General features: G+C 37.1%; 1 protein-coding gene across 1 annotated transcript in view; it reads right to left on the minus strand.

Moving 5' to 3' along the window:
- The window catches only part of tweek (transmembrane protein KIAA1109 homolog tweek), a 1,221,702-nt gene that overhangs the window by 47,218 nt on the left and 1,148,675 nt on the right, over window positions 1-25,809 (minus strand). The window contains 1 exon segment of the mRNA XM_090406645.1: window positions 15,576-15,749. Coding sequence (XP_090262771.1) covers window positions 15,576-15,749 — 174 coding nt within the window.

Consider the following 25,809-nt stretch of genomic DNA (forward strand, 5'->3'; position numbering starts at 1 on the left):
CTGCTAAGGGGTACTATATTTTCAGGAAGCACAGAAGGAATAGGACAGGAGAAGTACTGCTATGGCAGCTGAAATACTTCAACCACCAAAAACAGAAGTTAAGGAGGATTTTAGGTCTATCTGGTGTGAGAGGCCAATAGAACAAAATATATCATTGGTTGCTGCTATAGATAAAGGATCCACAGGAAGACAGATATGGATGCGATGCATTTACAGATTTATACTATTACTAAAGAATAATTATCTCGAATAGCCTATCATGGAAGGGGGGGGAACCAAGGATTTGAGAGTGTTGGATCTGGCAATAGCATCAGAAGATGTATCCATAACCTACAATTGGAGGTGGATACTCTGCCTCTGATTGCAGAAAGAGTTCACGTAGTCTTCTTCTGGGAGGTTGCTAAACATGTGAAATTCTCTGTCAAGAAACAGTTGTTTATGTTGAACTAAAAAAAGCTGGTAATCACGACAGACTTAGAAAGCAGCTTGCAGCAGTGCATGACTTAAGAAGCTATAAGGAAAGAATGTCAGTAGTGTATGGAAAATGGTCAGGAGGATAAACCAGGTGGGGGTTAAGTGAATGAGTAGCGATATAAAGCAGGAGCTTCAAAAAAAAGAAAACATTATGAAGGAAAGAGAGAAAAAAAAGTGATTAGCATACTCTTGAGCAGTACAAAGTGCAGACAAGAAGAGTGACTTGTAAGAAAAGCTAAATCAGATTATGAGATAAAATTAGCTAAGCAGGTCAAAGCAAGTCTGAAAGAGTTTTTTTACTATGTAGCAAGTAAGAGGATGAATGATTATGGAAGGATAACTTTAATCAATGCTGATGGTAAGAAGGTGACAAAAGCAGAATTAGTTGAGTTACTCGGTGATCACTTTATAAGGATGTATCATCCAGGGGGGAGACTTTGTAGTTGCTGGTGTGATTCAGACAGATGTGAGAACTGAGATAGACAAACTGGAGGTATACTGAAAAATATCAATGTGAATACAGCAGTAGGATTCTCATAGTACAGAGTTGTTCTGTGCACTATGAGAATTTGCAAGAAAATTGGCAGTGCATCTAATGAAGATGTTTTATCTAGGTCACAGCTCTTGCAAGGTTCGAAGGGAGTGGAAAGAAGGTAAGATAGTTCCATTACATAATGGCTGCCCCAGGACAAGTAGCAAATTAATTACAGATCAATTAATATCTTAGGAGTGGTTTAAAGTATTGGAAAAGTCGGTTAAAGGTGAAATTCAGGAATAGGTAGATAGGAATACAATATTCTTCAGTGGGCAGCAAGGTTTTGTAAAAGGTAAATTTGCATACTGTGTATCGCAGTGATGATATTGAATTGCTGAAAATTGATGAGGCTAGAGATTTGAGGACAGAATAGACAGAAAATTGAAGTTTAGAGGGCATACTGAAAAGTAAAACATTTTTGTAATAGAGTAACAGCAGTATTACATAAGGGAAATAACTACACTATGGACTTTGCCAAGACATCTGATAGAATATTGCACAGAAAACAATTGCAAGATGGAGCAAATGGGAATGGATATAAAGCTGGTGGCATGGATGGGGATGGTGGTGCGCTGGCTTGGCTGACAGACAGACAAACACCAGAGACTAGCATATGGTGGAGTGAAATCTCGGAACATCAAGCCAGGAAGGTTATTGCCTGCATCTTGACTACCATGCACAGATTTGGTCACATAGGTTTCTTAAGGATCAACTAGCAGACAGGATTTAGAGATGAGTGACCAAGCTGGTGATAGGTCTGTGGTATATTTCTTATGAGGATAGATAGAAGGTGTGTGTGTGTGGGGAGGAGGGATGCAAAGTTTAGTTAATAGGCAGAAACATGGGGACACGATAGAAACTTATAAGTTATTAAAGGAATTTTATTAAGATTGACACAAAAGAAATTTTTCAATACACGATGATTAGAGAAAGAACTAATTAGAAGAAACACACGTATAAACCACAGTGAAAATTATTTAATTGTAAATATTTCATCCTAAGTATCTTAGGACATCATCAGTACAGTATTTAAACAAAATTAGGAATAACATACAGTAGTAGTACAAAAAAAAAAAAAACGTTAATTATTTAACACAATTTTGTATGATAATTTCCCATACTTTAGGAATAGTAAGAACATCGTTGCGGTTTAGGTTTGGTCTGTGTAGTAGGGCTTCAGAACTTTCTTTGTATAAACGTTCATGTTTAAATAAAGATCTATGTAAAAGTTTAGCCTTTTCCCAATGGATCCTATGGTTTGGATTTTCAATTCCGTGTTGAGAGAGGCCAGATTTCTGCGGTTTAAGAAGACGAATGTGGTCTTGATGTTCCGAGATGCGTTTCTGAACATCTAAAATTTTATCCAAAGTAAGATAATTTGCATGAGCATGGAATCTCATAAACACCAGGTAACATCAAGGGTGAGAATTTGTCCTTAGGAGAAGGTAATAAGTTGTAAATTTGGTTGATAGGTTTGTAAGTAGTGGCAAAATTGTATTTCTTCATAATTTTAGAAAGACGTTCTGAGATGCCTTTAACGTAAGGTATGGGAATCCTATGCACTTCTTCCTGTCTGGTTTGATGTATGCAGAAGTGACTGATGATTTTTTGAGTTGTTTTGGGATTATATCCATTTAGGATGGCTGTATTTTTGATAACTTCTAATTCCTGGTTTAAAGATTCTTCAGAGGAGCAGAATTTTTGTGCTCTGGAAACTAGTGATTTAATAATGCCAGATTTCTGAGATGGATGATGAGCAGAAGAATTGTGAATGTAGCGACCTGAGAATGTAGGCTTGCGAAAGACGGACGTGCCGATGGAACCGTCTTCTTTTCTTTTGATGTGTAAATCCAAAAAAGAGATACCCTGTGGAGATTCTTTTTCTAATGTTTACGTTAGAAATATTTACAATTAAATAATTTTCACTGTGGTTTATACGTGTCTTTCTTCTAATTATGAATGCACCACAGGTTCGTTATTTAAAAAAGAGAAAGAACTAGGGGTCACTGCTGAGTTTAATGGTGTGCAGACTAGATTTTTTGTGTGGAGAGTGGTTAATAAGTGGAATAGTCTGAAAGAAGCAGTTGTGAGTGCCATGATGGTGAATGAGCTTAATGAGAGGTATGATAGGCTTTGTGTTTTCTAGGAATGGACCTCTGACGATGAGTCTTTTGGCTACATGGAGGCCTGAATAATAATAATAATAATAATGTTTGGCATTCCATGATTCAGCTTCATTTCCCAAAACATGCCTTCCTTATAGTTTGAACTATATACATTAATTTTACATTACCTCTCAGTTTATTCTATGTGTTAGGATGTGAATTTTCCCTTTGCTATGAAGCTAAATGAAACATAGCTGTGAACAAGAAACTATTATTCTCACTCTATATTATAGCAATTTAAATAATAACCAAAATATATTAAAAAAAATCCAAATCTGGTGCATGTATACTAATGAGAAGACAATGTAGGGGGGGGGGAATAAAACCTGTGCATATAGGTGAGCAGCTGCTCATGGTAGCGCCTGTAGTATTTCTGTAGAAAGATTTGATTAACATAAATAGATTACATGTACATTGAAAAAGATGACAGTATTTCCTTCAAGCACTGGCAGTTTAAGGAGCACTAAACTCATTCATGGTAAACTAGAAGACTGTTATTAATGTTTTTGCTCAGACATAGAGAAGCATATTAGATTTGATAATAACTTTTGACAATTATGAATAAATGAATGAGTCATTCCTTTCCACATAAGGTGAGTATGACATACTCTTGAAGTGGGTAGGATTATATTATAATTGATAGGATAAGTGGCATATGTTAAACTCCTGATTAGAGTGCTCTGGAATCTGAAGTACTATAATTAGTTTAATATAAACTAACAATGCTGCTTATAAATTGTGTTGAATATAGTTTATTTGTCATTTCAATGAGAATTAGTCTAGTCTTAGATATATATTGGGAGAATGAGAGGCAATCCCCTTGGAATTATACAAAGGTTGTGTGATTAAGGAAGTGAAAAGGAGATTTCTTGCATAATGAGTGGTGAATGAGTAGTATGCATTACCAGAGTGGATGGTCCAATGCTGAATTTCTTCAAAGAGTATAATACTCGTGGAAAGGCTTAGACGTTGGTTATGCACTTTTTACTAAATAATTTAAGGAAATTACAACGTCAACTAGGATATACATTAAAATAAATTTTAATATACTTCAATATTTCGGCAACGTCACGTTGCCATTTTCAAGAAACTTAAGAACAAGACACGTGCACGCAGGCACAACAAACAGTAAGTGAGGAAGAAGCAGGAAGCTATTATTTCTCCTAAAGTCCTGATGGTGCTCCCTGGCAGGCAATGTTGGTATTCTTGGGTGATTGGGCTGAAGGTCTTCTGATGCAGTCTCATGCAGCCAAATTTGTTGAGGTTTGGATTGTTTCTTAGGGCTGAAGCTGATTCCATGAAAAGCCTTTCATATCTGTATTTGCTACGGTGTATTATCGTGGTTTTTTTCCACTGTATTCTATGGCAGGTATCCAGCGCATGGTCAGCAAGACCAGAGTGGTTGTATTGGTGAAACGGGATGTAGTCCTTGTGTTCTGAAATTCTGATATTTGCTGTTCTGCCTGTTTGGCAAAAGTAGGACAGCTTACAGCTACAAGGGACCTGGTATACACCAGGTAGGTCTTTAGTAGAGCGGATAAGGGATGCCAATTTTTTATATGGTCTGTAACAAGAAGTCATGTTTTTTTAGGATTTTTGTAATTTTTTCCAAGGTGCTTTGGATATAGGGTATGGTGATGGATTTAGAGTAATCCTCCTTGTTGTGAGGGGGGGGGGGGTTGTGGTTTACTGGTTTCAATATTTTTTGGATTTTTTTTTTTTTTTTTGGGAGGGGGGTAGCCATTGGCTGAGAAAGTGCTGAGAATGTGGTTTAGTTCTGTGGTTAGGGCATCGTCATTTGAACAGATAAGTTTAGCCCTGTTGTGTAGTGTCTTAATGACTCCATATTGTTGCGAGGAGGGGTGATGGGATTGTTGGTGAATGTATCTGCCTGTATGGGTGGGTTTTCTATATACTGAGAAAACCAAAGTTCCATCAGGCTGGCTGGTGACTAGTGTGTCTAAGAAAGGAAGGCAGTTGTTTTTTTCTTCTTCCAGGGTGAATCTGATTTTGGGGTGTTGGTTGTTTAAGTGTGTTAGGAAGGAGAAGAGTGCATCGGAGCCATGTGGCCAAATAGCAAACACATCATCAACATAGAGAAGCCAAATGGTTGGTTTTTGTGGGGCAGAGTTTAAGGCTTTCTCTTCAAAAGTCTCCATATAAAAGTTGGCCAAGGATGGGGAGAGTGGAGAACCCATGGCTGTCCCCTCTATTTGTTTGTAGAATTTTCCTTGCCAAACAAAATAGCCTAAGTTCATTGTGAACTGAAATAGGGCTGTGATATCGGGAGGAAATTTAGCTTGGATTAGCTCTAAGGATTCTTTGAGTGGGACATTTGTGAATAAGGAGGAGACATCAAAACTGACCATTATGTCAGTGTGTTTGAGTGTAAGGTTTTCTATGCTGGCTTTGAAGTGGGCTGAGTTTTTTATGTATGAAGGTGTGTTGCCAGTACAGTGCGAGAGAGCTTTGGCCAAATGTTTAGCTAGTTTGTATGTGGGGGAATCAGTGCCATCCACTATGGGACGTAATGGCACATTTTCCTTGTGAATTTTTGGGAGTACATAAATACGGGGGGGGGGGGGGGTATGGAGTTATATGGTTTTAATTTGTTGGTGATTTCCAAAGGCCAAGAAGTGACCTTCTTAAGGAGCCTGTGGAGTTTTCTAATTTGTGAGTTGGTGGGATTGTACTCGATAGGGAGGTAAGTAGCCCGATCTAACAATAGAGCTTTCAGTTTACCCGTGTAATCCTTTTGGTTAAGCAATACTGTGGCGTTCCCTTTATCAGCTTTGGTGATTATTATTTTCTTTTTTTTCTTTAATTCTAGTAGAAACAAGATTTTAAAAATGCCATCACCATATCCTACATCCGTGGCACATCTGAAAAAATAGCCAAGATTCTAAAAAAGTATAACCTACACACAGCATATAAGCCCCACCGTAAACTTGCTACCCTTATCCGTTCTACGAAAGATCAGCTCCCTCCTCTCTCTCTGCCTGGAGTTTACAAAGTACCCTGTTCCTGTAAGCTGGCATACTTTGGACAGACAGGCAGATCAGCATCCATCTGCCTAGAGGAACACAAGTCTTACATCTGTAAACACAACTATGGTCATTCAGGCTTGGCGGACCATGTCTTGTTGGACACCACCCACAGGGTATCATGGAAGAAAACCACCATACTCCATCACAGCAAATTCAAGAAAGAGAGACTATTCTTAGAAGCAGCAGCAGCTCTCAAAATTCAACCAAACCTTAATAAATATGGTTGCATTAAGCTTCCGAAGATTTGGGAAACACACTCATCACCAGAGGTCCCACCTTACATTCCAGGCCACCTACAACCGCCCTTAGAGGGCGCTCCACCTAGATAGGACTTTAGTGTCACCCACGTGGTTGGGCTTAGTATTGTAAGATTTGTGTGTGCATGTTACATTAATTGTTTTTGTAATCCCCGTAGATGTCCTAGTGACTAGGACGAAATATAGGAAGTATTAAATTCTTTTTTAATCCTTTTTGAGTGTTGTAAAAAATCCATTAAGCCTCCAACATGATATATGTTTCTTAGTGTGGTACATGGCACCAATTCAATGCACCACATGCAATGTGGTGTCTATAAAATGCATTTGTTAGCAAGAATGAGTGAGTGTCATGCAGAAAGAGTGAGAAAGTGGTAAAGTAACAGATTTAAAACTTTCATGATGGAGAAACAGAGGATAAAAGTAAGAGCATGGGTAAAAGTAGTGACCAGTTTAAGAATGATAACATGGATGATATGGAGAATGATGAGTTACTTGCAATAAGAGAGATAGTAGGCTTGCTATCTGAGCAAGCCTACTATCTAAGCAGTACTGCTGAGAAGAAAGGAATGCCTAAATCAGTAAGAAAGGAAGAGTAAGGAGAGAATTTTTTTTTTTTTTTAAACAGACATTCCACAAATAAGAGGAGCACATGATGATGACTTGATGAGAAGACAACTATGCCCACTCATCAAGTCCCAGGGTATCAGTAAGGTTATTAGGATACAGAAAAGCAACAAGTAGAGTACGAAAAAAATACATGAAATAGTTACTGGAACTGTTAAAATCTGAAAAGTATAATGCACTTTATAACCCAGTTGAACTCAGGGAGGAATTCCTCTCTGAGTTCTTTAAACACCTTGGCCAGTGTGGAAAGGCATGGCTGTCAGTCCTGTCTCCACCATCATCTCTACTGGAGAACCACCAGCCTTCTGGCAAGAATCTAAGACGATTGCGGTTCCCAAGCCAGGGAGAGATCCCAGCTCTGTTGGAAACCACCCAATTGCCCTTCTATCCTCAACCTACAAGCTCCTGGAAAGAATTATACCAAAAAGGGATCTGCCCACTCATCGAGACAACTCTCCCTATAGAGCAAGATGGCTTTTGGCTTGACAGAAACTGCTGTGATCAAGTCTTATTAAGGTCGGCTTCCAAAAGAAGTTAAAATCTGGAGCTGTCTTCATTGACATGATACAGTCTGGATCAGAGGCTTGCTTTCTCAAAGCTCAATTTCATCATAAAATGCAAAACAACCTTACACTTCCTAGAATACATGCTCACAAACATAAAAATTCGGGTCTATACTGGAGGAAGGAAAAGAGGACCCATATTCCTTCAGAATGGCTAGCCCCAAGATTTCTGTTTAGTCTCCAACACCTTTTAACATCTATATCTTGGACATTCCCCACAACAAGATCAAGCAAATATATGTATGCAGATGATGTTGTGATACTCCATCAATTGCCTTCTTTCAATTTCCTACAGTTGCCCTGAACACAGATTTGGAGATTCTCGACAAATACTTTGAGCAGTGCCACCCAAAGCCAAACCCCACCAAAACAGTGACCACACCTTTCCATCTCAACAACAAGGAGGCAAACCGCCAACTCAATTTTCTGTGGCAGCCCAGTCAAGCATGATCCTCATCCACAATACCTGAGAGTTAACCTGGATAGAAGTCTGACATACAAAAATCATATTTGTAAAGTAAAAAATAAAATAAAAATGAGAAACAACATCATCTTAAGACTAAGTGGAACTAGCAGGGGTTGCAGAGCCAAGGTACTTAAGATCTCAGGCCTGGCCCTTGTTTACTTTGCTGCAGAGTACTGTGCACCAGTATGGGAAAGAAGTACTCACACAAACATTATTGATTCCCAACTGAATATAAATATGTGCACGATTAGTGGGACTCTGACACCCACCCCTCTGCTATGGTTACCAGTGTTTTCCAACATAGCCCCACCAAATATATGAAGGCAGGCTTCACTAAAAGAACTGGAAAAAATCACAAATAACTCCTTACTGCCTCTCCACTCAATCCTTATAAATCCTCCTCAGGGCTGGCTATAGAATTTTTGCTGCCCCGTGCAATCCATTACTTGCCGCCCCAGCACCAACCTCAAATTAACTTTTGGAATTTTGAAAACCATTATGTTCAACATCAGTTTCAGGACCATTAATTTTAAATATAGTACCATTAATGGTTTATTCATAAAATAAACCATCGACTTCATCAATTGACAATTAAATGAAATGTAGTTATAATTTATTACTTACATATATGGAATGATCTTCACTTGTACAACAGTAAACTGTTGGGTTACACTTAACTATAGAATGTACACGTTATAGTTTTAGCACTATTTTCACAACTTTTAGTTATAGTTTTAGCACTATTTGAAACCAACAAATGTTGGTTTCAAATCAGCATCAGCTTCGACTTTCTCAGCTAATGTTGTAGCATCGACAAGAAAATTTTGAAATGATTTATAATTTCTGAGATTCTTAAGACTTTTGAGAACATTATCCAATGTTGTTATGGCACTAGACAATTCCATATTTATGCTTTTCAACAGTTTACTTGCAACATTAATTTCATTTAAAACATAATGCCATATAACCAGACAACATAAAAATTTATAAAGTCTCTATGTTTTAGAGCAAGGGTTTCAGCTTCGTGTCTCGCCATTTTGTCTACTGACGCATCAGCAGCAATTTCTATCAGTGCATAATAAAGCTCCTCAATATAGTATCTTAAAGGATGAATAGCGTCGATTCTAGATTCCCAGCGAGTTATACTTAATGGCTTGGGTGCTAGGGTTGTAATATGTGTCTCAAGGATTCCCCAATGCAGCACTGACGCTGAGAAAAACACATACAACTGAACCGTTTCAAAAAATGAAATCCCTTCTCTAGATGACATTGCGGCATCATCGACCACCAAGTTGAGAGAATGAGAACAGCAAGGGATATAAAAAGCTCTTGGGTTCAAGTCCCTAATACGTTGTTGAACTCCTGAATGCTTTCCTTTCACGTTCGATCCATTGTCATAACCCTGGCCACGCATGTTTGCGATTGGAGTATTCATGTCTGATAATTTTCTTACGATACATGTTCAGACATAGCACTGTCAAATCTGGCAATCAGTTCAACAAGCTGTAAAAAATTTCCATTGTTAGGTTCATATAAATTATCAGATGTTCCACGAAATGGTAAACATTGTTGGCCCAGGAACTGGACAACAGCAATTAGGCGTTCTATTATGCTCCTCCAGTGCCGAATTTAATAACTTTTGTTGCATTGAATCAATTGTCTGTTCTAAAGCCTGGACGATAATTCAATCCACTTTTTATGGGACTCCAAATAGTTTTTAGATTTCTCGTATTCATTAAGATACACATACAAATGACCCCAATCATTATACCCATCAGTAGTGAATGACATTATATTACAGGAACACAACTTACAGCAGAAACAAAATACAGAATCTTTTTCTTTTGAATACGCTAACCATGATCGATTAATATGTTCTCCACTGCTTAGTTCCCTGGTGTAAACATTTAATGAAAATTTCCTACCATTAGAACTACACGGAAAAATGAAATTGCTGTTTGGTTTCTCTGGTGGGCCCTTTTTTATGATTTCCAGTCTTTCAGCATCGCTTAAAGTAGGATTCCATCTAGCTGGATGAGTGTACCTATCAAGTTCGTCACTTAAATCTCTAGATTTGGAAATTGTCATATCAGTCTCATTTTCGAGATTTCTTGCAATATCTATGTTACTGGGATCCCAGTTAGAAGTACTTGCCATGAGCTCAGAATCATTGGTTTCGGTACATTTACTTATTTCCTCCTGCCCTACATCAGCTGATTCAGTTTTTAGATATTTAAGTAAAGTCCTGCTATGTTTTTGAATATCACGTTCTTTTTTCAGTTTCCGTTTGCGATATTCTGCACCTGATAGTTTTTCTTTTGTCGGACATTGTAATCCATTTGAATATTAAAATTGTTTTAAACCCTACAATAAAATATTATTATTAGTATGGTATTATTTAGTAATTAATGGATGTTGAAACACTGTACTAACTATTAATTTACATAAAACTCTAAAAAAAACTTATCACTGTAACAATCACTAACACTGAGCAAAATCAACTTTCCTTAATGCATGCTCAAAAACAACTGAAACGTTCTGTAGATTACAGTATCGACGGCCGTTACTCAAAGAAAAGGACTCTAGTGGAAATTTCAATTACTTCATATATGACTCGTTTTCTAGTACATGTGTCTTGCCTGAGGCAAGACACGTGTCATATTATCGGATTAAGTTCCAAGTTCTCGTGTTTAGTTCACATGGTATGCATACACAATACTAAGAATTAGCATGATTGATACAACTAACAACTACAAGTTTTTACAAATATATTACAATATATTATAAAAAATAGTGGCACACAACAGTAGGTAATATTTTAACATTTATTCTGATGAACAAAATTGGCCTTGGGAATGGCAGATTATGTTAAACTCTGAATGAGATACTATTATGTTATAATTCTTCTCATTCAGAATTTAACACCAGCTAACAGTGGGAAATTCAATTCATAGTAAGTTAACAAGCACAACATGGAAATATAATATCGCATAATGAATGTTTAAATGCAGTTTTATTGCAGACTCCATTGTTGCATATGCAAGGAATAGAGAGGAGAGACGAGAGGGAAAGGGAAAGAGAGTAAGCAAAGAATGACTCCCATAGCTTCGATTACCGAAGAGCATTACGCGAGTATCACTGGTCAACGGATTGTTGGAAATAGAAACAGCATCATGGACATAATAAGTCACTAGTCACTTCCTGGCCCAAAGACAGTTAACAAACTCAAGCCCTTCCATGTTAAAACACCGAGGATCTATGGAGCACCAAAAATTCACAAGCAAGGCACACCTCTACGCCCAACTGTGGACAGTATAAATAGTTCCACATACAAACTGGCTAGACATTTAGCAAAGCTACTAGCCACTCTCACAAACAATTCTCCCTCCTTTGTCAAAAATTCAGCACACCTAAAAAGCATCTTACAACACCTTACCCTAAAAAGCTCAGACTTAATAGTAAGCTTTGACATCACTTCACTATTCACAAATGTACCACTCATAGAAACCCTCAATCTACTGAAGTCACACTTCCCCCCTGATATATTTGAACTATTCAAATTCACAATACATGCAGGATATTTCACATGGAAAGGGAAAATATACAAACAAATAGATGGGACAGCCATGGGCTCCCCCCCTTTCCCCCCCTAACCAACTTTTACATAGAACACCTGGAAAAACAAGCAATCAATACAGCCACTCTCAAACCAACACTTTGGCTACGCTATGCTGACGATGTGCTTGCTATTTGGCCACATGGCCCAGAGACATTGAAAACATTCTTAGCACATTTAAATAGCCAACATCCAACAATCCACTTTACTATGGAACTGGAAGCCAACAACTGTTTGCCCTTCCTGGATACACTTATCACACGTCTTCCAGATGGTTCCTTATCATTTTCAGTTTTTTTTAGAAAACCCACACATACAGGTAGATACTTACACAAACAATCACACCATCATCCTTCTCAACAATATGGCATATTAAAAACGCTAACCCATAGAGTGAGAGCAATCTGTTCCAATGACAAGGCTCTTACTGCTGAACTGACTCACTTACGCCACACCTTCTTGGCCAACGGCTACAATCCACATAAAATAAACAAAATACTAAACACTCTTAAGAAACCCCTCCCACCATCCACCACAGAGAACTACAACAAAACAGTCACCATCCCTTACATTAAAGGCACATCCGAAAAGATCTCATGAATTCTCAATAAACATAAACTACGCACTACATTCAGACCATGTAGCAAATTAGCTATCCTCAACCGCTCATCCAAGGACAGCATTCCTCCTTTATCACATCCAGGAGTCTACCAAGTACCCTGCTCATGTAATCAAGCCTACTACGGTCAAACAGGAAGAACTGTGAACATCCGCATCAGCAAACATAAAAGATATGCTCTTTTAAAAAAACATAAAAGATATATCCAGAGCAGACCATGCTCTGGATACCCCTGCACACAGGATCAACTGGAAAAACACAAAAGTACTACACAGAAACCCATATAAATCAGAGAGATTGTTCTTAGAGGCGACAGATGCCCTAAAACACACTCCAAATCTCAACAAATATGGCTGTATTAACTTGCCGAAGATCTGGGAGACAGTCATATTAAGAAAAAACTAGCACTTTTCTAGGACTCTAGTAATATATGATAGCTTTTTTTTTTTTTTTTTTTTTTTTTTTTTTTCAGATAGAGGGTGCCAAAATCAGGACTAGTCTTTGTGTTGCTGCTACAATTTTGTTTAAGTACACCATGTTGTTATAGTCTCGCGTATTGTGACAAACAGTGTTTTTGTGCTCTGAAGATGCTGGTTATAACACCAGTGAAATATCAGCATTAAGTTAATAAATTAATTATTTACTTAGTTTCTGTGTTCTATTATACCGTTAAAATAATAAACAACAAGTCACTAGTCAACTTATTATAAAAACTGCGATCTTACGCAGTATTATTATTATTTATTCCACATCTTCATTTTATTCACTTTCATTTTGGCCCCCCCCCCCAAAAAAAAAAAAAAAACTTGCCACCCAGTGCAAATGCACGCGTTGCACCATCGGTAGAGCCCCTCCTGATCCTCCTAGAACCTGGCTGAAGTCAAAGGTATCCTACTACCCATTTTGGAACATAACCAGAGCCTTTTCTGGTCCATCACCTTCAACTAACGATGTATGGAACCAACAATGGGCTATGAACTTGCCAACAAATGGCTCTCTTGTGAAAGACCCCTGCAGCTGCCAGCCTGGCTTCATCCCGCCGATGCTGTTTAGGCCAGTCCTGATGTATGGCTCATCTGCCGAGAGTCACACAGCAGATTCAAATATTAACAGACTACACATAATCCAAAACAAATGTTTAGGAAGTGTTCAACACACCATGTTTGTAAGAAATGTACAGCTTCACCAGAAAGCTGGTATTCCCAAGATCAAAACTTTCCTATGTGAGTGAAAGGGCTGCAAAATTTTTTGCAAATGCCACCATTCACTCTAATCTATTAATCTGCCAAGCAATGAGCATGACCCTGCAAAACACAAATCACCCACGAACACAGTAGAACATGTAAGTCTTTTAAACTCATTCCAGAAGCTGGTGTGGTCTACTACCTAGCAGTAGACTACCAGACACAAATATCTCAGGACAAACATTCCAAAAAACTGAACTGAATAGTTTTTTTTTTTTTTTTTTTTTTTAAAAAAACCTTACTACCAATAAATAGCCACAAATGGGTGATCCTAGTGCTCATTAAAAACCCTTAATCTGACAAAGGGATAAAGGACCACAGGTTCAATCAATCCATTGTACCAGAACCATTATAACTTATCCCTGGTATCTTACTGGATGAAGTCAGTAGCCTCTATATTCAAATAGACTAGTCAAGAATGCATGCAATGCAAGCTTCACATGCAAACTTCATTTGCTTATGCTTGGGTGAAGGATTAAAACAAGAATGTGATTCCTTTGTAACCCAGCAGTAAACCTTTCTAATAACTGCATCAGAGGATCTGTCTAAAACCAAGGTGGCCAGCCATACTGCTGCCAAATGGGAAAGAGCATTATGCAGTATTAAACTCTGGATAAACATAATTTTCAGTTAATGAGGTATATGTGGAATTACAGTGATGATAATTATAAGCTCAAAGATTGCTTGAAGCAGCATCATAGTATGAGAAATTGCAGGAGTAGGATGTTAATAAGTGCATGGGAAGTGGTGAAAAGGTGTTTGAAGGAAACAGTGACAGACTGCACACCTAGTCAGGAGGATAAATCAAGTGGCTGAGCTGCATCATTAAATGGCTAAGTGGTTGAAAAACAGAAAAAGGGAACTGATAGAGAAAGGCAATTAGCAAGCTGAGCAATACAAACCCAAGCCAGAAGGGTAAGCAGTATGGTGAGGAAGGAAAAATCCGAGTATGAGAGGACATTAGCTGAGCAAACTAAAGGTAATCCCAAGAGTTTATTTGATGCTTGATAAACAAAATGGAGAATGACTGGTAGAATAAGTTTGTCCAAAATGAAGAAGAAGAGGTGCATAGGATATTACAGAGCCTTGATATTAATACTGCTATTGGATTAAAAGGGATATTAGCTTACTTGCATGCATTTCCAGAATGTGCAAGAGAAATGGCATTGCCTTTGACCAGATTGTTTAATCTAAGTCTCAGCTTAAGGGTCCTGAGAGAGAGAGAGAGAGGAGGAGGAGGAAATGTTCTGTTGAAATAGGCTGTGAGACAGAGCTAGTAAAGTGAGCTAGTAGAGCTTCTAACTAACTGATCAGGATCTCGGGAATTGTGGACAAGGTAATGAGGAAGTTGGTTAAGGCAAAACCCAGGAATGGGTGGATATTATATTATATGAGGTAGGAGCATTGTATTGTGAGGAATAGGTCATGCTCAGTAATTTACTCACTTTTTATAATAAAGTGAGATCTGAGGTAGATAAAGGGAATGGCAACATGATGACACTACTGACTTCGCAAAGCATTTGATAGGATACTATATGCAACACTGTAACAGTGTTGCATGTTACAATGTTACATGTAACACAGTTATATAAACTGGAGCAAATGAGTGTGGATGTGAGACTAGCTGATGGATAGATATCAGTGAATAGTTTATGGAGGAGTAGAATCCAGAAGGAGTGTGATAAGTAGTGTGGCATAGGGCTCTGAAGATCCTGGTTTTAAATTCATTGAAATATAACCAACTTAATAATACATTTGTTTTGTTCTTTATGTTGTTGTTTATGCCATAAAGTACTAATATGAAGTTCTGAAAATGTAATATTCACTGAAAAATCCATGGGATGCTCATAACATAATTCCAAATCAAGATAATAGTTATACATCATGAAGCTTAGAATTTATGATTCAAAATTTATTTAATTTGATTTCTTCAGATATATAATTACAGTTAAGCAGTCAACTTACCATCAAGCTCACTAGTTGCAAATGCATAATGGAACCATTCATGCATACTGCGAAACTGAGGAGGAAAAAGGACATTACGTGAAATGCGACATACAGTTGCCATACTGGTATGTTGGGCTGTTTCGGGAACGTTATGGCCAAGGCTGTAGGACAAATTTTGCACGATATGGGTAGCTACTGATCCTGACAATATACAAATTTGATTCTTATAAAAATCAACAGCATAGTTTACTTTAATGTGGCATGGAAAAAATAAAATAAAAAAAAACTTCTTTTAATACTTTTTCAGTTTATTTTTCTACAGTTTTATAAGTTTATTTATATATATTACTTTACCTCAGCTTACCACGTTTTAAGAATATACATAAATCATTCAGCTTATTATGTAGTATTAAAAAATAAGATGTTTTCTTTTGAATGGAAGCACTGCTAATAAAGAATTTGAAAATTCAAGATATGTATCATTATAAACAAATATTAATACCGTTAATGATATAGAGACTACAATGATTACTGAGATAGCCTGAGTAGCAACTATCATACATTAATCATTTTATATGCTGAAAATATCTAGCTTGCATAGCCTTGTGGTAACTTCCACAAGGTCTGCAGAAGAAAGAACTACATTTAGTTATACTTCACTAAACACAAAAACCTTTCTTTCTTCATACATGTTACACCCCAAGCTAATTTTAGAGTTTGTCCATTTTGGTGCAGACAAGTAGGGTTTTCCCCTCCTCCTAAAACTGAAAGAAACCCAAAAAACATCATTACAACTAACTTTTAGAAATATTTTTGGCATGTGTGTACTGTACACATAATTGACTTTTTTTTCTTAATTTCACCGCTAAAATGGTCAAACCAAAATAGTGATCCTAAATAGTAATTTCATTAAATTTTTTGTTTAGGAATTATTGTTATAATTTTAAATTATTCTGCTAATAAAAACATGAAAAAAACTAAACAGTTTGAAATTCTTTTGAAACTATAAATTCTAATTTATAGTTTGATAACTTATAATTTATTAGTCCTAAATTGGACTGGTTTAAGAGTCAAAATTATGACACTGAAGTATACTAAATTATTATAATTTCAAATCAGTTCGGGAATAAAAATATTATGATTAAAGGTAAAACAATACAATCGTTTCAACTTTATTTGCAAGTAAAAATGGCATTATAATTAACAGTTGATTGTAACTATTCTTATAACTACAGTCAGTCTTTGATGTATGATGGAGTTTTGTTCTGAAGATCTGGTTATAAGTTTGAAAGGTCACAGGTTTGAAATCACTACATGAACCATAAGAATATGTTAACGATTAACATACCTAATTCTAAATGTGTAGGTCTGCTTTGCTATATTTTTAAACTAATTTTACTTTCTGTTTATCATGAAATAATACAGGGTTATTATAAAGTCCTTATGAAGTTTTAAAATTTCATAATTTCCATTCTGTACATGATAAAATCAATCTGTAAAAAAAACATCAGAAATGTAATTTAGTGAGGTTTAGTTGTACTAAGAGTGATTCATTAAATTTACTGCAGTTGTGAGGAAAGTGTGGCATCTGTAGAACAATCTTTTATTGCAAGTCCACAGAAATCAATAAAATAGACATCTTTGGAGCTGGGTATTCCTGACTCAATAGTGCATAAAATTCTCATAATGAAACTTCACAATTGATTTTCTGTCACTAATTTAATGAAAAACTTGACAGTAATGCTCATTTATGGACCATTTAATGTTTTCTGATGAAGCAACACTTCACATTAGTGGTAAGGCCAACAGATATGTCTTGTATATGCAGGGGCGTGCAAGTAGTGTCCAGCGCCTGTGTGCAAAACTTTAGTTGGTGCCCCTATACCCAGTAGCATGCCAATAGTGTCCTTCGCCTGTGTTCAAAACTTTAGTTGCCCACTCCCCCCCTCCAATAAAAAAATCACTTTAAAAAACGTTTTTTTAAAAGTATTTCCTCCTCTGGCACCTTTAGTATCCTGGTGCCTGTGTGCATCGCACAATTGTACATATGGCCGGCACGCCCCTGTATATATGGGGCACTAAAAAGCCACAAGACATTGAGGAACGTGAAAGAGATTCCCCTATTGTCATTGTCTGGTGTGCATTAGGAAAAATACTACAGCATAATTGGACCATTCTTTTTTTAAAGCTGGGTTTTTAATAGTGAGAGTTATTTGGAAATGGTGCAGAATTACTTTATTCCTGAACTAACACATTTAGAACTTATATGTGATACTGTTTCAGCAAGATGATGTATGTTGTCACTTTGCTTTCAGTAGTAAGTAGTTTCTGAATGAAAATTTTCCTAACAGATGGACTGGAAGAGGTGGACTGATCTCTGGCCTACCACGTTCACCAGATTTAAGCCCAATGGATTTTTTTTTCTCTAGGGACATGTTAAGACTATTATTTATTCAATGAAATTTTCTTATTTAGATGTACAGACCAGATTAACTAATGTGATTCAGGGGATTACTGAAAATCAAAACTGCAAAATGTATGTGCAGAAATTCAGAATTGTATCTCAGCTTGTATGCATAATGACAGTGGATATGTTGAGAATTAGCAATCCCAACGAGTATGTAAAACTGTAATATATTCTTTCACTTACCCTTTCTTCAGACTGATTTTATCATGCACAGAATGGAAGTTATGAAAATTTAAAGTGCAAAGGACTTTATAATGACTCAGTACAAATCAAATTAGAACGTAAAATTTCTGTATACCATACGCTATGATAATAAATAAAGAAATGAGTGCACAGTGCTTCCATACACTTATCAGTAAAATAATCAGATGGAAACATGGAGCAAGAATAATTCTTGAAATCTGCAGTTTTATTAATTGGACAATTCTTCAAATTTGGGAATTGCAGCAAATCATTCTGAGGATGATGCAACAGCAGGAGTTGGGTTTAAAAATATTTACATTACATCTGACTTATATGCACAGGTTTCTTTTTTGCAGTCAGTAATTGAAGCTTGCATAATTCTTCTGCTTTTTTGTTAAATCTCTCCATGGAGGAATACATTTCCTAAAAATTGTCTCTGCCAGTTTATTCATTGAAAACCTTTGGGGGGGGGGTCAGCTTTTTCTTCTTATTCTTTCTTCTCAAAAAGAGAGAAGAAATCTACATCTTCATTTTCAATCTACAGCTCCAACAGTTTCAGTTATCAGCACTACCAATGGCGAAACCAACTGAGCTACAAGTTTCAGTTGGTTCTGAAGGAATTTTTTGGTTATAAAGACTTGGGTTTGAATCTCATTTAAAAGCATCTATCAGGGCTTTTCAGACAAAAGTTATTCCATCTCATACAGAGGTAAAGGTTTTTTTTTTTTTTTTTTTTTTTATCCCAAATAAGTGGTTTTTTGTCCCTCAAAACAGGCAAACCAGCCCTGTGAACAAACATATATTAATGTCTGTAGATATGCATTCATGGACCTGAGATCCATAATGTGCAGTAGAAAAATAACATGGCAAGGCTCAAATATCTTATATCTTGTAGATAGAGATCTATAATAATCAACAACTTGGATGGAGGTGACATCTTGTTACCAATTGCTTGTAAGGATTTGTCTCTGTCAAATCTTGTGGATGTACAAACACAGATGAGGTATGACTGCTGAATTCCTGGAATGGTCTTGTGTGTGTATGGTGAGTCATGAAGAAGCTTGTTCAGCTTCTTTCTAAACATCTTTGATGCGATTCACAAGATTTGACACCTTTGTACATTCACAAGATTTGACAGAGGTGTCAAATCTTGTGAATCACCTATTCACTGATGGACCTCAATAAAGGTTGAAACTGGTCTGGGTAGTGACCTTCCACCATAATGTATAACATAATACATCTCCTAGGAGATGTGTTTTACATTATGGGAAATACTAAGAATAGTGATCAGAACATTCCCCACCTCTGCAATGAGTTGTCCTAGTATTGAACTATGTGCTTTAGCTTACACTATAATTCGCCGAAACTTTTATAGTTTGCTATATTCAGCATGAAACTCTTTGATTCCTATCTTTGAGTTTCTTATTTGGCTTTGAAATAATGTGCGATTTAATATCCCCTTAATTTAAATAATGTTACATCGCCAAAGTGAAGCCTATTGGCTCTTTATTTTAAGTAATTCTTCTTCTTCTTATTATTATTATTTTAAGTACATCCATAGCACAATTGAAATAACAATGGTACGTTGTACCCTTCAACTAGAAAAGGCCGAAGTTTGATTCTCGTCATGAAGGGGGGAATCTTTATATGGTTTTATTCAACTGAAGGTGAGTTAGTCGATCTCATATGGAGTTAGCAGGGTTTTTTTCACCCAGAAATTCTGGTTTTTCATCCTGCATACAGAGAAATTGGCCTTCAGAACACATGCAATTTACAGACAAAAAATATTAGTGGTGGGTAGTAGATGGCGTTGGTGTAGATGATGGTAGTGGCAATTCAGTGTAGTTGGTGGACACAGAGAGTTGTAGAGTAGGTGTCCTCCCTCGATGGACCTTTGGACTCCTTGAGGGTGTCACGAAATAATAAATAATAATAATAAATTAATTTCAGAGTTTCTGTTGTTTTAGTGTTGATTTTCATAATAAATTTATTACAACAGTTATTAAATTTAATTCCTGAAGAATTGTAATGGATTTATTTAGATATATAACATCATCTGCATAAAGTAAAGAATTGAATTTAATATTTCTGATTTTGATATTAGTTAATGCCATTTTCATTCATAATATGACCTCTGTGGATAATTAATAGTGAAGACAGCATGCATTGATTTTACACAACACCATCTTCTCGTACATCCCTCCCTCAATTCTAAATGCCAAAATAAAACTGAAGTGTAGGATTTATGCGGTACTGTACAGTGTTGTACTTTATTATGATCATCATTAGATTGAAATGGAGTCAAAATGCACTGGGAAGGTCCCACTGTCACAAATATGACTCATCATATTGTACTTTACAAGCATTCACACTCAGCACACTCTCCAGCAATCCTTGCTAATCACTCACCTCTCTCTATGCAAATAAAACTGCTTCTCACTCCTCTATTCACATCCTCCTTATACAGAGAGCTTCCAGGGATAACCTCTTGTTCTCTTCCTTATAGCCCTTACCTCATTCTAAGAAAAACCTCTTTATGTTAATCTAATAATCCCTTACTAACTTATATGTCTTTATCATATCCCCCTTCTCCTAAAAATTTCAAACTGCATTTTTTTCAACCTTTCTTCATACCTTACATTCCGAAGACAAGATAGTTAATCACCTTAATTAATCACCTCTGGACATTTTTCAATATTTTTTCATTCTTTTTAAAACCAGCGACTGAATTTATGCATGACAGTCCATATGTGGCCTGATCAATGCATTACACAATGGAAACATAACTCCTTACTTCTATACGTATCCCCTAAAGTTCAGATCCTTATCCTATTACTCCCAGATCCCTTATCTCTTCTGCTACCTCTTCTAAGATATCCACACTAAATGTATACTCTACATCGCATCTTTGCTTCCATCTATGCCAGCAATGTAGTGGGCACTTTGAAGGATAGTGATTCCATATATATCTTTCTTGGTATTTTGGAAAAATTCAGCAAGATCAGTGGATTAACTACTATGCAGACAAGACAAAATTAAGTTTTTGGAAAGTCAGATCTTGGAAGCATTCCTTTTGGACTAACCCTTAAGAGAGAACCCTTCATTACACTTAGAATTCCTTTCTCCACTTATCCAATATTAGCAGTTTAAGAACTTATATACGAGAACGTTGAAACCTTAGACTGGAAAATAGGACCATTTTCATTTTCTTCTAAAGCCTTAGTACTCAAAACCATTATCTTTCCTGCTCATTTATACATAATAAATATTACAGGCATCACAGTAGCTGAAGAAAAGCAATTATATAGTAAGCCTGTGCAATTTTTTTGGTCCAGCCAATAACAAGAAGTTAAATAGGAATTTCTTCAACTATCAAAGAAGCATGGAGGATTTGGGCTTCCTGTCTTAAAATTCTGCTATTTAAGCAATACAGCTTCAAAAATCCATAAAATATTGCAAACAAATCACACATGTGCAGAACTTCTCCTGTAATACTTGGGTTTTTGTTTTCCCCTGTTTGGAGTAAATTATTATAAACGCTCAAAATGAGAGATTGTTCCAGAATACTACAACACTGTGCTTAGCTCTAAGACTGCTACAGCACTCTAGCATTGACATTTTTTCCATTAAAAATAAATTTGGTATAAAGAAATCTTTAATCTCTTTTGCCATGAACTTCCATAGTTGGACACTGACAACAACACTTTGTTTCATAACTTATTGAAGTTCCAAGGATACCCTAACAGTAGGAATCTTGCTTGGAGAATTGCATATTATTATTATTATTATTATTTGACACCTCCAGGGAGTCCAAAGACTCATCGAGGGAGAGTGTTTGAACTCCCTGGAACTCCCAACAGCATTGAACGATATGGCTGCCTTCCAGTCAATACGGTTAAATGGAAGTACTTTAACATCGGAGATCCAATCTGTGTTATCTGTTCCCAATTGCAATCAGTAGAACATGCATTCTACAGCTGCCCTCTTATCCTATGTATTTGGAACAGATTATGTAATGTGTTGGGTATTCTATTACTTACAACAGAACAGGTTATTATTATTTTATTATTTTTTTTGCAGTACCCACCACCTGTCAGCAACGGGAAGAGAATGCTGATTTTTATAATTAATGAATTAAAATACCATTTATGGAAGGTAAGAAAGAAACAAGGATTTGAAAACCAGCAATATGACATCCAAATGCTTTATATAATATGGTATTGTGGAAATTTTATTGTTTAGTCAGATGATTTTTGTATTTAGAAAGAAGCATTCTAGGAGATATCAAATTTTTCACTAGATGGTGTAGACCACCTACATTATGCAAAATTCACCAAGAGGAGATAAAATTATGTCTATTCTTGCTATGAAAGTTTTTTAAATAGTTTCATCCTCTTAATTCAATGTGGTCTTATAGTCAATTGCAGGAATGACTGGAGAGCAATTCCAGGCAGAGAAGGCCAACTCAAGACGGTTAATTCAGATAAGACTAATCACCTGGGTATCAGTCATCTTTTGCACTTTAGTTTCAATTGGTTGTTCAAATTATACATATTTTTGGTCGTAAAATGTTAAAAAATATAAGACACATCTAAACTGACCATAGATTTTTAATTCGTATGTATGTTCGTACAATATTGCCTACCGGTTTCGCTAGTAACTGACTAGCTTTTTCAAGGCTTGCACAGTATAAAAAATTGATAAATGCAAAAAAGGTTTAAGAATACAAAAAACTTTAGTACCTGTTAGCTAGCTAAGGTAACACGTTCGTGTGACATGTCTGTATGAATTGCGACTTTCTACTAAGAATCATGAACACGTGTTACATGCAAATGCGTAATATGATTATTCGCGTACTGTTAAACCGAGGGAATTAATTAGATTTTTCCAAGTATCGTTCGGTATGGCCCCTTGATTTCTGTTGGTTGCTGCCTGTACGTAGCACTACTGCCGCTTCTTTGAATAATCGATATCTGTAATCATCAGCTACGTAGGGCATAGAGCTATTGTCCCAGTCTATAGTGTGGTTCGAAGTTGAAAAGTGATGTGCTAAACCGGAGGTGATTGTTTTGTTGTGATTTACATCGCCAACATGTTCTTTTCTGCCTTATTTCCAGGCTTCTCGAAGTTTGTCCAATGTAGGAAAGACCGCACTTGCATGGAATATTATACACACCTGGATATTTATTATCATTATTATTACGGGCAACTCCAGGGAGTCATTAGACTCATCGATGGAGGCCCCAAATCATATTCATCACGACTATTCGACATTTATACAGTATCTATCATACCTCGCCTTAAACTCATTCACTGTCACAGCATCCACCACAGACTCTGGGAGCACATTCCACTCATTCACCACTATAAAAGTAAAGAACCCAGCTCTAACACCTTTACTAACCACACTTTTGCCCAGTTTCCATGGATGTCCCCTAGTCCTCCCACAACCAGCCCTGTTCTCAAAAATATCTTCTGAATTAATATTATAGAAACCCTTCAGTAATTTGAATGTCTCAATCATATCTCCCCTCCTCCGCCTATCAACCAATTTTTGCAACCCACAAATCCTCAACCTGTTCTCATAAGGTTCATTCCACAGACCTGCTATCATCTTGGTCACTCGCCTCTGGATCCTCTCCACCTCCTCCCCATCAAGAAGAAACCTAGGTGACCAAATCTGGGCACAGTAGTCGAGATGGGGTCTTATCAAGGCTCAATACAGAGGAACAATAACCTGCTTGTCTCTGCTTGTCAACGTATTCTTCAGCAACCAAGTGATTTGATGAGCTGATTTGGCCACTTTTGCAATGTGCCCCCCTAAACTTCAACTCCTTATCCACCAACACTCCTAAATCTCGTGCCTCATCAGTTTCCTCGAGTACAGTTCCACCAATGTAGTAAACTACTGCTAATCTTTTCACCCCAAAATGTATAACCTTACATTTTGCCACATTAAATTGACATCCATTCTCCTTAGCCCAGACCTCCAATCTATCCAAATCATCTTGCAAAATTTTAACGTCATCTGCATTCACTATTGCCCTACCCAACTTTGCATCATCCGCAAACAAATGAACTGTTCCTCTCAGATCCTTTCCTATATCATTAATGAACAAATTAAACAGCAGTGGTCCAAGAACAGATCCTTGTGGCACACCACTAGTCACAGGCCGTCTTGTGGACTCTACTCCTGAATAAACCAATCTCTGATATCTCTCTGTCAACTACCCTCCTATCCATCTCACCAACCCTATATCCATCCCCATATGCTGCAATTTACTGATTAGAATTGCATGTGGTATCCTGTCAAAGGCCTTAGCAAGGTCCAGTTCCCATACCCTTATCCAGTTCAGCCGTCACTGTGTTATAATACGTGAGCAAGTTACTGAGGCATGACCTACCCTTCACAAAACCATGCTGTCCCCAATACAGTATCCCATTTTCTTCTATCCAATCTTGTATTTTCCTCTTGACTATTTTCTCGAAGACCTTGATAATGATTCCTGTTATGCTGATTGGCCGGTAATTTTCAACAGCAGCCTTGGAACCACCTTTATGCAGCGGAACTATTTTCCCCTCTTTCCATCCCCTTGGGACTAACCCAGACCCGAGGCTCATATTAAACAAAATGGTCAAGGGCACTGACAATTCTTTAGCCGCTTCACGTACGACACGAGCTGGTATACCATCCAATCCCACAGATGTATTGACATTGAGGTTCTGTAATAGACTGGTTACCTCTACTTCATTCATCACAATTCCAGTATAAGCTGTTGGTTCTTCCATTCCTGCAATGTCACCACCTGGATGATATACTCTTGCAAAGTGCTCGCTCAGTAATTCCACTATATCGACTGATTCGATTACCTCCCTACCCTCAGCATTTTTTAAGATCATTCTACCATGAACATTTTTCCTTTTACTTGCAACATATTGAAAAAACTGTTTGGGATTCTCTTTAGCCTTCATGGCCAATTTTCTTTCGTAATCCGCTTTTGCTTTTCTTACCACCCTTGTTATCATCCTGGCCTGAGCTTTATACTGTTCCTGCGCCTGCTGGTCACCTTGCTCCTTAAATTCCCTCCACAATTGTTTCTTTTTTTGCAGCTCAAGCTTAATAGTGTTATTCATCCATTTAACCCCTACTTGATTTATTATTCGGACTCTTGGTATACAGTCAACCACTGCCTCCTGTAAACACTTCTTAACTACCTCCCATGCACTATCAACATCCAGCCCTTGCAGTTTTACATGCTATGGCACTGAGCCAAGCACACACCTAAGCTTGTCATACTTACTAGCCCGGTAATTCCACATGTACCCTGCCTTAATTGTAAATCCCACTCCTTTAGCCACCTCCCAAGTCATGACCTTATGGTCACTCTCACCAATTGGTGGCAACATGGTCATGTTTGTTACAGCCACATTCTCAGTTGCAATTACTAGGTCAAACACTCTCTGCCCCCTGGTATTTTCCACTACATGCTGCCACAGATAGTTGTCCCTTAATAACCGCATAAAATTCAATTCCTTCCTCTCATGTGCCCTCTCCTCTTTCCAGTCAATGTTACCATAATTGAAATCACCCATAATAATTAC

The sequence above is a fragment of the Typopeltis vanoorti genome, chromosome 16, assembly GCF_054136105.1.
Source record: "Typopeltis vanoorti isolate ZY-2024b chromosome 16, IOZ_Tvanoo_1.0, whole genome shotgun sequence".
Taxonomy (NCBI): domain Eukaryota; kingdom Metazoa; phylum Arthropoda; class Arachnida; order Uropygi; family Thelyphonidae; genus Typopeltis; species Typopeltis vanoorti.